Source organism: Siphateles boraxobius, unplaced genomic scaffold, assembly GCF_051911475.1.
Source record: "Siphateles boraxobius isolate OS27281-9 unplaced genomic scaffold, OSU_SipBor_1 13, whole genome shotgun sequence".
Lineage (NCBI taxonomy): Eukaryota > Metazoa > Chordata > Actinopteri > Cypriniformes > Leuciscidae > Siphateles > Siphateles boraxobius.
In genome coordinates this window covers 5,103,622-5,121,678 of record NW_027508733.1, presented here as the reverse complement: position 1 = coordinate 5,121,678, position 18,057 = coordinate 5,103,622, and the positions used below count along the sequence as shown (strand labels likewise).

The 18,057-nt window shown below is 38.1% G+C and overlaps 3 protein-coding genes, 1 long non-coding RNA gene and 1 pseudogene across 5 annotated transcripts in view; all 5 read left to right on the top strand.

The window, feature by feature from the left end:
• Window positions 1-18,057, top strand: part of LOC143734954 (uncharacterized) — a 375,259-nt gene that overhangs the window by 172,086 nt on the left and 185,116 nt on the right. The gene's annotated exons all lie outside the window — the stretch shown is intronic.
• Window positions 1-18,057, top strand: part of LOC143735223 (uncharacterized) — a 395,094-nt pseudogene that overhangs the window by 286,002 nt on the left and 91,035 nt on the right. The gene's annotated exons all lie outside the window — the stretch shown is intronic.
• The window catches only part of LOC143734907 (uncharacterized), a 328,536-nt gene that overhangs the window by 253,495 nt on the left and 56,984 nt on the right, over window positions 1-18,057 (top strand). The gene's annotated exons all lie outside the window — the stretch shown is intronic.
• Window positions 4,087-4,476, top strand: LOC143735549 (uncharacterized). The gene is made up of 2 exons (XR_013203217.1): window positions 4,087-4,188; window positions 4,277-4,476. It is a non-coding gene; the product is annotated as an uncharacterized LOC143735549 (long non-coding RNA).
• Window positions 9,250-18,057, top strand: part of LOC143735299 (uncharacterized) — a 35,765-nt gene continuing 26,957 nt past the window's right edge. Inside the window, exon 1 of the mRNA XM_077225438.1 lies at window positions 9,250-9,652. Coding sequence (XP_077081553.1) covers window positions 9,607-9,652 — 46 coding nt within the window. The 5' untranslated portion in view covers window positions 9,250-9,606. The remainder of the gene's footprint in view (window positions 9,653-18,057) is intronic.

The window sequence follows — 18,057 nt, the reverse complement described above, 5'->3', positions numbered from 1 at the left end:
GCGAACAACAACCTAACCTGTAAGAAATCGAAAGGACATAAGTACTCGTTCATTAGACTTTTGGACTAAAATCTATATTGAACTTGCGGAATCAACAATAAAATATACCTTGATTCAACGACAAGTAGGAGAAAGGGATACATTTAGCCGTCTAGCTCCATAGACTCCCATTCATTCTGCACTCGCCCGCGATCACCTCCAGTGGAATTCTAATGGAACTGCAACCAAGATTATATACAATGGGGCTAATAGGAAGTGCCAAGGCTCTCCGTTAGACGGGCTCTGGATATATCCAGCTGCAGACCCGCAGCACCACCAGTTTCAGAACCCCAGCGCCAGAACCGGAAGTGAGGGAGGGGCGGAATTATTATTATTGCATTGTAGTTATTTTTGCAAGAATGTAAGGCCAAAATTGGCCTGAGAGTGAGTTCCTCATTTGATACATTGTAAGATTAATTTATACAGGATTGTTGTGATAAAATGGGCCTAGGGGTGAATTGGTCATTTGTTGTATACATTTTTATTGTTTCTTTTAAAACAATGCCGAATTTTCTCTTTTTTAGATTTTTGACATTATTATTTTACATAAAGAAAAATGCATGCTGGACGTTCTTGTGAAATAAAGTATATTTTATATAAAATGCCCATACATTTTTTTGTTTTGTTTTTTAATTAAACAATCAAAACCAGGCATTACAAATTCATATTAACAATACCAAATATTACATACCTTTAATATCAAAACAATTTAAAATTTTTGTAAACACAATAAATAAATAAAGAAATAAATAGAACATAAAATATCACAGAGGTCTAATCAGTTATCAAATTGTGTAAAATTTTGAAAACCTCCAAGGCTTGTCTTGTTTTTATATCTTTCAAAGCTTTCTTATACAGAGTTAACTCCTTCATAAAAACCAAAAACAAAGGTCTTACCTTCATAAGTCTACATAAACTGCTTAGCTAAAATAATTAAACCGTTATACATTAAAATGCCCATAAGTTTCAAGCATTATTTTTCACCATCATGATCAGGAAGTAACTCTCATAATACAATGAAACGGATCACTATATACAATTATATTACACTAAATCAATGTTTTAAAATGCTTATTGTACTGTTCCTTAATGTATCATTATAACATACGTATAAAGTTTGACGTTTCGTGTGTAATAAAAGCATGCCGTTTCGTGTCTAAGCAAATTACGCTCCAAAACTTTAGGTGGCGTTGCTCGGTTTAGAACGTAAGCTCCGCCCCTCACTTCCGGTCCTGGCGCTGGTGTTCTGGTGGTGCTGCGGGTCTGCAGCTGGATACTATGGGTTCCCTCGATCGAAAAGCTATGCATTTTCCCCATAGACTTTTGGAAAATCGCAAAAAATAAGATCTGTGTTCAACAAAGAGTTGTGACCCTTACACGTTTTGTCTATCAAGATAATCTTTACAAGTTAATCCAAAGTGTATACATTTTGAAGCCTATATAAAGTTTAAAAAACCACAAGCAGACACAATAAAGTTTAAAAAACCACAAGCAGGTTATAACAGGTGTGTTTTATGTCATAGATCAAAACGTGAAAATATTTAGAGGCTTTTTTAACCACAGACCTTATTTCAGGCGATTTAGCAAAAACCCATTCAAAAAACACGGGCAAGGGAACCGGAAGTGCTAAAATGCTAACTCACTTCCGCGTTTTGGCCTACAAAGTGACCTCATAACTTCAGCACTCTAGACGTGTTTCTCAATTTCAAGGATACTTCCTTAGCAGGATTGATCCTTCCAAGTCATTTCCTTCAGAGGCTAGGCGAGGCTCCTCTTTAGCATTCGGAGAACACGTAAATGGAACAGGCTAGCAAGTGCACGTCATTGCGTCATATGACAGCGAAAAGGTCTGCTTTTGGCGCTGCAAAAATTCCAAAAGATCAAAAAGTTGTGATGTACACTACCGTTCAAAAGTTTGGGATCAGAATGATTTTAAATGCTTTTAAAAGAATTCTCTTCTGCTAATCATGTTAAATTACTTTGTACAACTTAACTTTATAAAAGAAATGCCGGTGACGGCAACCAAACTGTTAAATGACAGGTCCGGTTCAGTTAGCCATCAATAATGTAATTTGTATATATTTGTATAATTTGTAATATCAATATGGTAGTAATTTGTACTGGCATTTAAACGTTAAACTTTACTTATATGTACTACGGTTATAACAAATGTATGGTAACGTAAATATACTTGCATTTAAAAGCATATTGCCCCGTTATTGCTCCGACTCCGCTAACGTCCGAATTTTTTTATTTTTAGAACAAGATAGCAATGCTGGCGCATAGGATTGTGGGTGATTTGAGAGCGCGAAGGCTACACATATGCATCCTTTCCTGTGTATGGGATATTTTTCGAACGAAGGACTCAGTCCTTGGTTGAAATTCTGAGGATCCTCGACATTGGAACAGTCCTTCGACGGATGTCGATGACGTAGCATCCTCGAAATAACGGCTTCCGAGGATCCTTCCTTGACAATGGGTGCTTCTCAATATCCCTCCTCGTCTCCTCGCTCCTCTGTCCTCCATCCTATGACCCGGAAACCGATCGAGCACAGCCATCTTGAAGGACATCTCAATTCTCTAATTGCACCGCGAGGAGTCGAGGATCGAGGAGTGAGGAGGCTTTCAGAGGAGTCATGAGCGAGGATACACAGGTGTATCCTATGCGGAAGAGTTTTATTGACTAAACGTGACGCACGTATACATTCTCCTCCCCCTTCACATCGGTCACAATAATTTGAATTTATACTTTACCCTTGCAGTTTATATAAACCACACATCTCACATATTTCAACAGGGTATATTGCTTCATTATTATTCATTATGAATTTCTTAAATAAAGAAACTTCAACAACATAAGGGCAGATCCTTTGAGCACTGATGATGTTGCTATGAAGTGACGCTGGAGTGATCAAGTATTCCAATGTATAAAAAATGCTTTCATTCGATTCCTCCGTCCTCATTTTCTTTCCTTGCGTCCTTCCCTCACAACCTACAGGGGGAGGAGCTGAGGCGCTAGGAAAGGAAGCGAGGAAAGGAAACGAGGATGCACAAATAAGAAATGAGAAGCACCCATTGAGAAACACCTTAGAACAGGTCTGCAGCCTCCCCCAGAGCCGTTGAAAAACAGAGTTGCGACACTCCCATAGACCGCCATAGGAATTTTGGAATGCGGAAGTAAAGTGTGTCGTGGAGCAGCCGATAGTTCTAAACACTGATAGTTCCAGCACTGAACCCCATTCATTTTCAGTGTTTCCGAAGTACGCTCGCTGTTAAGTTCATGAAATTACTGTATTTTTTATATTTGAACGCATTAGCCGTGCTCTCATGAATCTAGTCAGTAGTTGTAATTTATGTAGCCAACTTTAGTTCATGTTTATTGTAAGATAATAGATAATTGCAGCTAGCTTACGTGACCAACACTTCACTAACGTTAGGTACCAGTCAGAGAGGTCATAGTTAAATGTGAAGTTGCACTACATTATATTCAGAGTTTTTTTGTTAACCCTATTTACATACATGAGGTGGTCAGAATATTAGAAATTCATCTGGATATAAAGCAAATAAGTACAGCAGCACCCCCACAAATAATACCTCAATGCTAAAACGTGAAAATGTATTTCCACCTCTATGACAGTATAAAAAATCCTGAACATCATAGAAAAGCAGAATGTATGGCTGAGCTTTATATGGTATCATAATGCAATAAAAATATAAAATTATCTTTTCCCTAATTTGCATAATTTGTCAGATGAGCAAAATAATCATCCATCTTCTTCCATAATGTTGTTGTGTAAGAATAGCAATTTGAATAACAATAGTGGTTTGTATATAGATATTTTTGTTCTCATTTAATTTCAAATTATGTACAGGAGTTGAGTCAAAATAACAGAAATCATGACAACTGTCCAAGTAGGTATTGACCTAACTGTAGGTGTGTACTCTCAACCTCATGGAAATGTTTAGGAAACATAGGCTTTAAATGTGTATTTAATCTGTCCTTCAATGTATTAACTTTAACACCGTTTCCTTTCTTTACCACTACCAGTTCTCTCCAACAGCAACAGGCTTTTCTTCAAGACCCGGTCTCCTCTGGGCCTATGACACGCTCTGCTTCTGGCAGGGGAATGCTCTCACACACAAATACAAGTAACTATAGTATTACTTATTGCGTGTAGTTTGAATGCTTTTGTTATCAGTGTATGGCTAAGAGTTTGACTGATTCTCGATTCACCAGCAGGTCTCCAGGTCATCAGCTTCGGGGACAGAATGTAATGGCTATTGTGAACACTTGTATGTCTTTTCTGGCCAGCTTTCTGCTATCTTTCTCTCCCTGTAGGAAGTCGAACAAGTTTCTTTGAAGACAGAACATTCAAGGAAAACTTACCTACCCTCTCCCTAGATATAATATATAATTAAATGTTTTGTTGAATGCAATAGGTTGCCTTGTATATTTTTTTCTGTTGACCAAACTTCTTTCTTGACTTAACCTGAGCAGCTTTAATTGATATTTGCTTGTTGTGCAGGTTTATGTGAATGTATTTTAACATAACATAAGGATGTTATTAATTAGACCACAGAAGCATGAGAAAAATATATACAGTAAATACTGTAAATGTATTATACCTTATGGGAGCAGTCCCCCTTCCCTCCAAAATTCAAAACACAAAAAAATAAATTTAATTCAAATGGCTTTATTGACATAAAAGTTTCAAGAACAATCAGTCAAAAGTTTTGGATCGGTAAGATTTTTAATGTTTTTAAAAGAAGTCTCTTCTGCTCACCAAAGTTGCATTTATTTGATTAAAAATACAAGAAAAAAACAGTAATATTGTGAAATATTATTGCAATTTAAAACAACTGTTTCTATGTGAGTATGTATATATATATATATATTATTAGTTAAGTGCAATTTATTCCTGTGATCAAAGCTGAATTTTCAGCATCATTACTCCAGTCTTCAGTGTCACATGATCCTTCAGAAATCAGTATAATATGATGATTTGATGCTCAAGAAACATTTCCCATTATTATCCATGTTGTAAAAAGTTATTTACATTTTTAATTCAGGATTATATAATGCATAGAAAGTTCAAAAGAACAGCATTTATCCGAAATAGAAAGCTTTTGTAACAAACACTACCGTTCAAAATTTTGGGGTGAGTAGGAATTTCTATTTTATTTTTTGGGGGAAAGAAATAAAATAAATGAATACTTTTATTCAGGATGAATAAGGGATGAATTTAAAGGATTAATTAAATTGATTAAAAGTTAAAGTAAAGACATTTATAATGTTACAAAAGATTTCAAATAAACACTTCTTTTGAACTTTCTACTCATCAAAAAATCCTGAAATAAATTGTACGCAACTGTTTTCAGCATTGATAATAATAATGAATGTTTTTTGAGCATCAAATCCACATATTAGAATGATTTCTGAAGGATCATGTGACACTGAAGACTGGAGTAATGATGCTGAAAATCCAGCTTTGATCACAAGAATAAATGAGATTTTAAAATATATTAAAATAGAATATAGTTATTTTAAATTGTCATAATATATATATATATATATATATATATATATATATATATATATATATATATATATTTAAATGTGTATTTTTAATCAAATAAATGCAGCTTTGGTAAGCAGAAGAGATGACTTATTTTAAAAACATTAAAAATCTTAGCCTACTGATCCAAAACTTTGGCTGGTAGAGTATACATACACAGACACACACACAATATATATATATATATATATATATATATATATATATATATAGGCCTATATAAATGTATGTGTGTATGTGTATGTATACATATACATGTGTGTGCAACTGGAGAGATGGTTACTGAGTGAAATAACTATAAATACGATCTAACATTAACGTTATAGGATTAATTTTAGTATGGCTAATGTACCCCTACATCCTTTCAAACCATTCATCAGAACACACACAAATACATGCATATGTACTGTGTACAGTATGTAAATGTATACTGAAATGAATCCAGTTAACAATAACGTCAATGTTATGAATTATTCCAGTCAGTATCAGTAACCATATCTCCAGTTTCATTTCAACTGACCACACCGTTAACGTTAATGCCGTCTCTCCATCATATTTACAGAAATTTGCTGCAAATGGTCGTTGCTGTGCTGTAAATGTATTTTACTTTATGGGAGCTCCCCATTTCCCTCCAAAAATGAACACAAAAACGTATTAATGCCGTTTCTGCTACTCCCCAGAAAAAAATATGCTATTATATGCAAGCCATTTAAGTGTCAACGTAAATATCAATATACATTATGCGTCGATATTTACCGATAATTGCTGCAAATACAGCTGCTGCTGTCTGCCCCGCTTTAAAATCATTGGCAACGCGGATTTGTTTGGACCTATTGAGAGCTACATAAACCACGTGACCGCTAGCGGCGAGATCAAAGTGTGTCGCAACTCTCATATTTAACGGCTCTGGCCTCCCCTATAGAGCTGGTAAGTCCCGCCCATCCGTAAAACTCCAAGTGGACCTCTATGTTGAAAAAGCGTCAATGCAAGTGAATGAGAGAAAAGAATTATTTTCTGATCCCGTTTGAATTGTGCCATGAATATGTTGGGACACCATTATGTTGTCTGTGAATTTTTTATATAATTTTTCATGTAACGAGTTTGACAGTATATTGTATGATTCTTTGGCTAGCAGTTGTGGAATAGACATAACGAGAAAGACTACACGTCGCATATGTGACGTCACCGCATAACACATTTTCCCTCCACAAATCACGGTGCGATAATCTAAGGAATTAGATCGAGATGCCTGTGTGTTTTGTACCCAAATGTCACCATTCAAACAAAACAGGCCGTTCTTTCTTCAGATTCCCGTCTGATGTAAAAACTAGGAATCGCTGGATGAAACGTATCAGGTATGTGAATCTAGCAAAAGTTGACTTACCCACTACTCTGCTAGAAGCTCCTGAAATATTAGCAGGTTTGCCTAGTAGCACTAGCACAATAAAAAAGGTGCTGCTTGAATGATTATAATTTCAATAAAACCCCTCAACCAAGTCCTCCTGGCAACAATGAGATATGCACAGTATGATCAATCAGTGCAGCAATTCACAAAATTCTAAAAGGTTTTAGTAGGTGCACATGATGGCATACTTTTAATCTGTGTAAAGGTGATTTGGTTTCAGAGTAATGAAGTTAGTGATGCTGGGGCTCTGGCTCTGGCGACAACAGCCATGTCATCCCACATTGAGTCCCATGAAGCGCCGACCTAAACCAGTCCATGTCCTCCTCAGTGACGTCCCTGGCAAGAGCGTTGTAGGTCTCCTCTACCTGCGGATACAGCTCAGACACTGGCCTTGTTACTTTAACGGTGGCAGGTTTCCTCCAGCGGCGCTCCATGTCAGTCACGCTGACCTCCCGCATGCCAAAAATGGCAAGCGCTGCAGCATGACTGCATTTAACGTCCCCCACCGTGCACTCACAGGAGGACTTCAGTATGCTGCCATCATCACGCAGGGAGATCTGTTAAAACAGGAGCTGGGTAGAATATCAATCCTATGGTTTAGCGAAAAACGAAAGTATAAGACACATTTTACGCCAGACTACACGAAAGTGTACCCCTGTCTTATAAGAGTAAAACATAATGACAGTCTTGCACTCTGTACAGTTTGTAACAGTGACTTCAGCATTACCCATGGTGGGTTAAAGGTTGTATCAGTGATTTCTGGCCCCAAAATAAATGTCTAATCTTTCCTAACGATCCGCTAGCTGCCCGCCCCATAAGCATGCCGTCCAAAAACCGCGTCTCTGTAGGCAGCCTAGGCTCTGAGACCTCCACACAAAAACAAATGTGTACAACCACCACTCAAAGCCAAAATAAACAGTGTTCCAACCAATCACTGACAGGGGCGGGTGTTGTGAGGTTTTGCGCTCGTGCACTGCTGGACGCGAAATCGGAGCAACACCCGCCCCTGTCAGTGATTGGTTGGAACACTGTTTATTTTGGCTTTGAGTGGTGGTTGTACCCATTTGTTTTTGTGTGCAGATCTCAGAGCCTAGGCTGCCTACAGAGACGCGGTTTTTGGAAGGCATGCTTATGGGGCGAGCAGCTAGCGGATCGTTAGGAAAGATTAGACATTTATTTTGGGGCCAGAAATCACTGATACAACCTTTAAATGATTGTAAAAGACATGTTGAGGTGGGTTCAACAAGTTTCATTTCATGTGCATATTATTCAGGCTAGTTGCCAAGGTATACATGAAAACAACAAGCTCCTGTTTAAAAAGACTCAAAAAGAAAACCAGACATCCCAAACAAAAATGATAATTCTAGAAGAAAATTTAAAATGGCACTTAGAGGCTTTTGCATATGAAGTCTTCATAATATATATATATATATATATATATATATATATAACCTTTGCAGGTTGGGATGTCGGGTTCTCTACAGGGTAGTTGCAACAGTAAACGGAGGGACATTGTTAACGTGCACAGCAGCTTCACAACGGCACAGAAACAACTAGTGCTTAAGCACTTTAGCCACAGCAACACTAGTTACATTCGTGGATTATGCAGAATGTGTGAATAACAATCAAAAATACTCAAGAGAATGGTTAACCCTAGGGAGCTTTGCTTTCGCTGCAGTAACTAGCAATTTGCTAACGTGCTAGTTAACTAGTAGACTCACCAAAACATTATACCACTTTTCTCGTCGACTGGCGTGGACAACGCCGGCCATCTCCCCACTTGCGTAAACCCTTCCACATGCCCAGACCTGAAGTGGTTTTCACCACGCTCAACTAGTTTGTCCTCTCCCTGAAAGAAGGCGGTGAAGTGCACCAAAGACACAGACATGTTTAGCGGGATGTGTGTCCTAGTGGTGGTGACGTATATCAAACGCGTCGAAAGCAGCGAAGAGTTGTAGTCCACAAACTGCTCTCACACAAAGTCTAATCGTATGAAAATTCTACCCGCTAAATTGTAGCATTCTTTACACGAAAAATTACATAAAAAATTCACAGACAACATATGTTCACATTCATTGCAAAATTCAAACGGGATTAGAAAATAATTATTTTCTCTCATTCACTTGCATTGACGATTTTTCAATCTAGAGGTCCAGCGGGGTTAGCGGAAGGGGCGGGACTTACCAGCTCTCAGGTAGGGCTCACAGAGGTTTCTCCCCAAATATAGCTGTTTATGGGCGTGTTTGTTGAGCGTGTGGTGTTCGCTGGTAGGTGGCACTTGTAGGCTGTATCTGATCCAGGAAGATTCCATAGGGAAGATTCAGGCATTTTTGAAAACGGGACTGCGCTTTGTATTGTTTTTTTAAATCAACAAGCAAATTAGACCTGTCTCTTTCAGCATAATAGAAATCATCAAGATATACTATAATCGGCTTGAACGTCTCTACGTTGGCCTAAATGTTTTTCTTTTACTGTTCGTCGTCTCGTATAATAAGATCTCTGGTTCAGGGCGCGGCTCAGAAACACTCACAGGAAAGAGGACTTTAATAACTCTACGGATCATCTACTGTTCATCACTACATCAATATGAAGAGCGCACTTATACGTGTTCTTTTCTTATTATTTGCCATCGGTAAGTAATTGTTGTTGTGTGCTTTTTTCTTTTTCTTCAAACATAGCTGCAGCACTTTCGTTTTCGTTTTCTACACACTGGAAATTGGCATTTTCTTTTCAACATTTTCTTATTCTTTGAATTTCAAAATTTAACAACTGTGATCAGTAGCTGTAGGACATCTTTTGTATAGGCTAGTGCACAATAACAATGACTAGCCTACATGATATTTTAGTAGGCTACTAAACAGTCAGTTTACAACTATTAAAATAATTATAATTAACAATTAAAGCTGCAAGCAGCACTTATCGGGGTTTAAGGCATTTAATCACATGCGTAAAAAGATATTATGTTTTATTCAGCAAGCATGCAAACACTTATAAAAGCAAAAGTAATTTATAAAAAATCATATAAGAGATTCAGTCAAGAATCATTTTTTACAGACGTAAATAATGTATGTTGGATTGATGTTTATAAGGAAATTCATCCTGATAATGCATTGTCAGCATTTGAAAGATTATTTTACCCTTTGGTGGACAAACATGCACCTATGAAAAAATGTATAGTGAAGAATATTAGGGCAGCATGGATTGTGTTTAAGAGAGATGTGGCAAAGGGTACAGCAAACAGAACTGGGAACAAGGTGGATTGGGACATCTATTGCAAATTAAAAAAATCAAGTAACTAAAATGAATAGGAAAAAGAAAAGAATTTAATTTTTCAAAATTAAATATGATTGTAAAAAAATGCGGAGTAGCCTACACGCAAATTCGTTCTTTTTTTGACACAGGTGACTCATTTTTAACTATTTTTAAACCATATGAAATTGGAAATTATTTTATCGATTTTTAGTAAATAAAGTTGATAAATTAAGAGAAGAAATGTTTGGCACAGTCCTTCAGCACCATACGTACCATCAGAACTGAATACGAGCAAGAAGCACAACTGGATGTACGGGAAGACAAAAGGTTAAAAAAGTATTGTATTTTTTTCCGAAACCTATTCTTTTTAGAAGTGAGTTTTTTCCCATCTGTCAACTCAATCCAGCTTATTTCTTTTCAAATTGAAAACGTTATTACCGATTTTAATGTAATGTTTATTAAGGCTTTGATTACGCCTCGGAAAACTATTTGAACCACAATCACTTTACAGGTGCTTTTAATGTCACATATTATAAAAGAAAGAATGTTTTGAAAGACTGATTTTCGAGTAGATTTAACCAAGGGAAAAATGAAGGGAAAAATAAACAAACTCCAAAAACAATGCCTTTATAATTGAGTTATTTATTGCAAGAAGCACATTTGTATTCATCCTCCGTGGATGGATTGCCCACACATGTTAAGTGGAACCATCGCTTACAGTCATCACAGGCAATCTATAAAAATAAAAAAAATATATAAGTAACAATTTAAAAAAAGGGTTTTTAAAGCAATGGTCCACTCATGATTACTTTGTGTATGCTACACCAACCAAAAAGGTTCAGCCATAGTTACCCAAAGAACATCTGCAGTGTCATGAAATGTGTCTGCCTCTCCACAAAAGTGGCACAGGTCACTTAGGTCATCTATGAGGTACAGTACAACACGAATGAAAGTGATGCACATCAAAAAGCACGTCAATAACATTCATGAGTTTACAAAGCCATACCAGATTGGCGGAGAAGAGTTAAAGCGATCTCCATTCTGAATCGGGTTATGTCTTGTAGCTCATTGGAGAAGTCAATCATGGTATTTTTCAGAATGTGTTCTGCAAACTGAGGAAGTAACAAGAAAAAATTAACTGCATTATACCATTTAAATGAACAAATAATATTTGCTACAATGCTATAATCACACACCTTCAAATGGCTCGTTTCCACTGAGCAGTACGGTACGGTACAGTACGGTTCGGGTCGGGTCGGGTCAGTAAACCATGATCCGGCTAGCGTTTCCACCGCCAACAGTACCCTACTTGATAGGCGTGGTGTTTGCAGGAAAGAAGCGATCAACGTCATTTTCGCTCTAAGAAGAAAGCGACAAAGTAAACACTAATGGATGGCATACAGCAGATCTTGTCCTTGCTTCTCGTCATGTTTGTCACAAGAAGACAAGCGCCGACATTAGGCATTTCTCAATACCAAGTATGTAAAGTTCTCAGCAGAAGGACTCCTGAGGACGCGAGTCCGGTAATTCTCCAAATGGAACAGCGCGTTCTTGAAAGCGTCACTCAGCTCGCTCTGCATGTACATTTTAGGCAACAATAAAACGAAATATATTATAAAACACCACTCTGTCCCTTTTCGTTTTCATTTAAATACATTTTAAACATTATAGGCACACAAATGTGGTTCAGGCAATGTATAGACCTGATTATATTATTTACTGCATGTTTAACGTTAGCCTATTTATAACAAAACGAAATATAAAACACAACCCTGCATCTTTTCGTTTAAATTTTAAAAATATTACACATATTCCTGGCAATATTTGCATTTGTACAAATGTTGCAATAAACAACATTACAGTGATAATCTTGTAATAAAATAAAAAATGACAAAACTCAACCCAGTTAAATTTCAGTTTTAGCAATAATAGCCATTATAAAAGTATAAGTAAAAGGTAACGTTACAAGAAGCTATACAATAAGAGATAAAGCAAAAAATTCAGTCAAATATACAAATTCAGCGCTGGTCTAACATTAACGTTACAACGGAAAAGTTAAATAGCCTAAATATATGAAACTTCACATAACCCTCAGCCAAAACGATTGGCCAGGGAACGAATTATCGATTCACGAGACCAAAGATCACCCGTTAAATTTACACAAGACGAATTACCACTACAGAGTCAGCGGCAAACGTCAGAACGACTAGCCGAGGAAAGGCTGTTCCAGGCGGGGAACATGAGCGCCGAGCGCCCGGTGATCGCCTGGAATGGATCAAATTATCATAAAACATTATAAATAAACCACAGATTTGAGCTTTAAACAACTACATTCTCGTCTGAAAAACTCTTAAAACTACATTTCGTGAAAGAATAACCATACTATTATATTCCAACTGTATATTAAAAAAATGGCGCTGCTTTTGTTGTCATTCCCCTTGTAGCTCGCGCAAGTGACGATACTCTGTCAACCAATCAGCGTTCTGCAGTGAGTCTAGCTCCACCCTTTAGTACCGTTCCACTGTGCTAGGTACCCCAACGGAAGGGTACCCAAAAAGTGGTACGGTACGGTTCGGCTTTTTGGTACCATTCACAACTTTTGACAGTGGAAACGCAAATAATTGCGTACCGTACCGAACTGTACCGTACCGTACCGCTCAGTGGAAACGAGCCTAAAGCGAACACACCACATGATATAGCATCCCTCTGAAGTGGGTGAGGCGAGCTTTCACACAGCCAGTTTGAAACTGAAACACCCTTTGCCATCATCAGGGCTCTACAAACAAGATAGTATAGGTTATTTCAAGCATACAGTACATATTACACAATAACACTATATGATTGTGGTGCATGAAAAATACCTTGTTGTTTCCAAACACTTTTTTTTCTTGATGTCTGACTCTCCAATTGAGTCAAGCAGAAGGGTTTTTTGTTGGGATGGGAATATAGCCTAAGTAACATGCAAAAATATCCAGACAACTTGAGAGGGGTATATTATTGTTAATCAGTATTAAGGGGAAAACAGAAAACTCAAGGGAAACTGTTCTATACCACAAATACTTACAACTAGGAACCAGTGGTGGCCCTCATTTACAATCCCTACTATGACCTCATAGCTCATATATATATATATATATATATATATATATATATATATATATATATATATATATAAAGATATAATACTTTGCTAACCAACAGCAACAGAATGGCCATTAGCACAAGTAATAAAATGCAAAATAAATAAAATTTGCAGGACACCTTGAGCCTTTCATGTTTTCCCTTCCACATATCTGTCATGGCAAATGTGTCCAATGGAATGCCTTGCCCGGTGAGGTCAAATTGTGCTCCCTCACTTTCAGGGACAGATACGCATTTATAACCTTGACAAACAATGCAAAATTAAACATCAATACAAAATATTAACATATCAGATGAAAGGCTTATCTGTCAAAATCAATAGCCGCGTTTCCATTGTCGGGCCAGGGCCGGGCCAGGGCCAACAGCGAGCCGAGCCGAGCCAGTGGCCTCAGGCCTTAAGCACCGGGCTTGCGTTTCCACTGCCCTAAACCCCGCCCCTAACACGCCTTTCTGGATCAAACGTCATATAACCCAACCCATTTCAGCAGGTATTATGAATTTATTTATTTTTTAAGTTAGGAAGATAGCATGCATATTAACTCACCGGCCGTGGCTGCAATAGTGTCCCGACTTGTCTCGCGAGTCGCCAGTAACAGAGGGACGGTGACCCAGCACACCGTCCATCAAGTCTACCATGGAAAGTTTCTTCTCTGAGCTCCGCTTTGTCCATTGTGCGTTTTAATCCCCTTGTGCAATACTGTGCCCGCAACTTTTTTATTTTTTCCCGAACTTGAAGCGTTGCTCGCTGAATGCTTAGCTTAGAAAATTCAGCATCGATGTATTTTATAATGTCCTCGTTTCTTCACACGCCGTCAAATTGACGTCGTACCCTTTCTTCTGCCCAAATGCTCAGAAGAGCTTTGGTATCTTCGACAGACCAGTACAGGCGATTCTCCATTTCGAGCAGCGATTATTTTGCGCGATATAAAAAAGTGAAATGTGAATCTTGCCGGCTTTGCCGCAGACCATAACATTCCTTAAAACAGATAAACTCCGCCTTTTACCTTGCCCACGCCTCTAGCCCGAGCTGGCCCGCTCTGGCCCAAGGTATTCGACGGGCCAGAAATCCTGGCCGTTGGCCCTGAGTAAGCCCCGATCAAGCCCCGGAAGTGACAGTGGAAACGCGACTGGCCCTGGCACGCACTAGCACGGCTCGACCCTAGCCCGGCAGTGGAAACGCGGCTAATGAAATGTGTACCTCACTCTCCGACTCCCTTCCAGGGCCGATCCGTAGGTCTTTGTAAAATAATTTATAGGGTCCCACTCTGAACAGCAGTACATAACTGTCGTTTCCAGCCCAGGCACTTTTGATACCTACAGAGGATAACCAAAAACAGCATTGCACCTACCACCTCACAAATATATTAGAAATCAGACTAACATTGGTCTATTATAAGATCTGACTTTACATCAACACTTAAAGCCATGCACTGCGTCTGTGGTGTCAGCTGGTACCTCTGTCGTCATTGTAGGGGTGTGGGACACAGGAGAGGAAAGTGGCATTTTCATTGAAAAGTTCAATGGAGACAGGGGTGAGGATATAGTAGGTTTTGTTCCAAATGGATAAGTCAGTTGGTGAGGATGGAGGTTATGGTGGGGGCTGGGTTTCATGGGACTTGGTGATGGAGAGGTTTACAGGTGTGAGTGGAGGGCATGACGTTTCTTGATGTGCTCTTTTATGTTGTGGTGCTTGGGTAATTCTATGGGGTATCCGGGGTGTGTCTTCTTTAAATGGTTTGAGATGGGCAGAGTTGATTTTGGGGAAAATCTTGCCATTTTCATCCCTTAAATCTGCGCTTTTATCTTGGAAATGGATAATTTCATACGGCCCAAACCAGCTGCGCTCAAGCTTGCCCCCTTTCCTCTGCTGGGTCCGTATGTTTTTTCGTAGGACCATCTGCCCTACAAAAAATGGTGCCTGATTTGCCACCCTGTGTCTCCTGTCATGTTTTTTTTTCGTACTTTTTTTTTTTTACAATGTTGTCCATTTTCTCCTTCAGAGAAATGGCCTTTGAAATGGTGTCCTCTGCTATCACAGATTCCACTGTGCTGTTGACCTTTTCAGAAATATTAAAGATTGAAATTATTTCACTAACTTGTAATTGATTCGACATGCTATTTATATGGAACAATGTAAATTATCACATACCTCATACGTCTCAGGCACCTCACAAGGATATCGTGCCTCCATGCCGAACATTAAAAAGAATGGTGAGAACCTAGTTGTTAGCTGTGTCTTGGTTCTAAGACCAAACGTTAACACATCTAGGTACTCGTCCCATTTAGGCTCTGGAGTCATGACCAAAAGGAGTTGCAAGTTATGAGTAACCAATTTTCAAAAACACCAATATTTCCCTGAATATTGCATTACCACAAAGCAACCTGTTAATGAAGGTTCAGCTCTGAATGGTTCCATTTAGTATTTCCACAAGCCCATTTGTTTGTGGATGGTATGGGGCACAGAGGCTTCTCTCCACATTGAGGAAGGCACAGAGCTCTTCATTTATCTGTTTCCAAAACATACATTAACATTAATCTACAAAAAAAGACAAATGTGTGAAACCATTAAATTCTTGCGCATATTGGATTTAGTTCATTCAACAAACTACAAACCTGGTTTACAAACTCAGTGCCTTGGTCAGTTAATATTCTCTTTGGTGCCCAAACCTGTAGAAAAATTGAATAATGCAGCGCGAGACAACTGCTGCAGATTTATTTGGGATTGCATATGCCTCGGACCATTTAGTATAATAGTCAACGAGGACACAAATGTACTCATTTCCCTTGTTGGTTTTGGTGACTTTCCCCACTAAATCCATGCGCAGCAGTTCAAGAGGCTTATCCACCTTAAAATTAAAATAGCACAATAAATACATTTAAATTATGTGAACTCATGAAATACCGGTCTCAAAACCCATTCACATCTGTGGACAAGCTTACATACACATATTGGGATGTACTTGGGCTCCTGCTTGATGGACAGTCAGCTAAATTGGCACTGGGCACACTGCATAACCTGATGTTCAGAAAATGAGAAATTCATTCCAAAACATAATCCATTTGTATGTTTCACAGCAAAGTTAAAAGGGAATAATTTAGTATTCACCCATTTATCGATGTCCACCCCAAATTTCCAGGCCAGTAGAACCTCGCTGAAATGGCAAGCTTTGTTTTTTCCGTGCCACAGTGTGCTCCGTAGGGGCTGGCATGGAATTCTATGAATATTTGGTTGGCCTCTTTTTGTCCAACAACCACTTTTTTTCTCACTTTTTTTCAAATCTATTGAAATAGCTTCATTGTTAGTAAAATCTAAACAATAACCTGCAATGAGGTTCTGAAGGCCCAAAGGAAGAAATAGGATAATTTAAACTGAAATTGCAGGATAGGTTATTTTGGATGCTCTAGTTGCTGGCAAGTCAATTATAAGAAGGCTGTAGTCCATGGACAAGCATGGGATTTTTGTTCGTATCAAGTCTTGGTGTATCACTATACCCCACTCCTGTCTGTGGACTTATCTAGAGTTATTTCCACTGTCTAGAATAATTATAATTTAGAATAGATTACTTACCATCAATTTGGAAATTAGAGGAACGTCTGGGAATGACATATTTATGGTCTTTTTTTATGCCAAATGGGTATATGCCTTGAGTTTTATAATTCATGATTTCCTCATACATTTTTGGATCCATTGTTGGAATGTGCCAGCAAGAATATAAATTCAGGTGACAATGTTGTGTGGTCATCACAACAATTTATAACACCATTTATTAACTTGACTAATTGATTGATTTAATTAGTGCCCTCTGAAATTGTATGTTAATTAATTACGATTAGAATGATATGTTGCACCCATGTATCTTACATGTGAAAAATATTAAAGAAGGTAATAATAGCAATATATGGTTTTATTCATATTTATTTCTTTATTTTTATTTCATACAGGGAACATAAAAGGTGTCACCTGAAAATGTGTTTCCCTTGTGAGAATAATTTGAGGAACTCTTTTTCTCATGTGTAGTTTGGTGACATTTAACATATTGTTAATGTACATTTTGTATACTGTTTACAAAGTATATCATAAACCTGTCATCTCTGACGTTTTGCAATCTTTATAAATAATAAGACAATAATATGAGGGATAAGTTTGGACATAAACACAGACAGATAAGGCAATTTGTATGGGCAAAATTAAACTGAATATATTCAGACATAATACAAAAATTAAAGTGTGTCCTTTTTGGGCTTTTTCGCTTTCCGTACATCCAGCTGTGCTTTGAGACATCTACTGCGCATGCGCTGTAAGCAGAAACAGGGGTGAACAGGAATTCCGGTAGGGAACAGAATCGGCTACTTCACCGGCGGAGTAATCCCAAGGCCCAAAGATCATTTGCGTCCACAGAGTTGAACTCATAAATAAAAGTTCTGTTTATCTTTAAAAAAAACATCCGATTATATGTGCGCCTAGTGATAGACAAATGCTACAAACACTCACTCTCACTTAAACACAACGACTTGCACGAGGGTAAACATGTAAACACCATCCAGGGACTGAGGGGAGCCGCTGCATTTCAGAATCAGAATCAGAAAGAGCTTTATTGCCAAGTGTGCTTGCACACACAAGGAATTTGTTTTGGTACTGAGGCT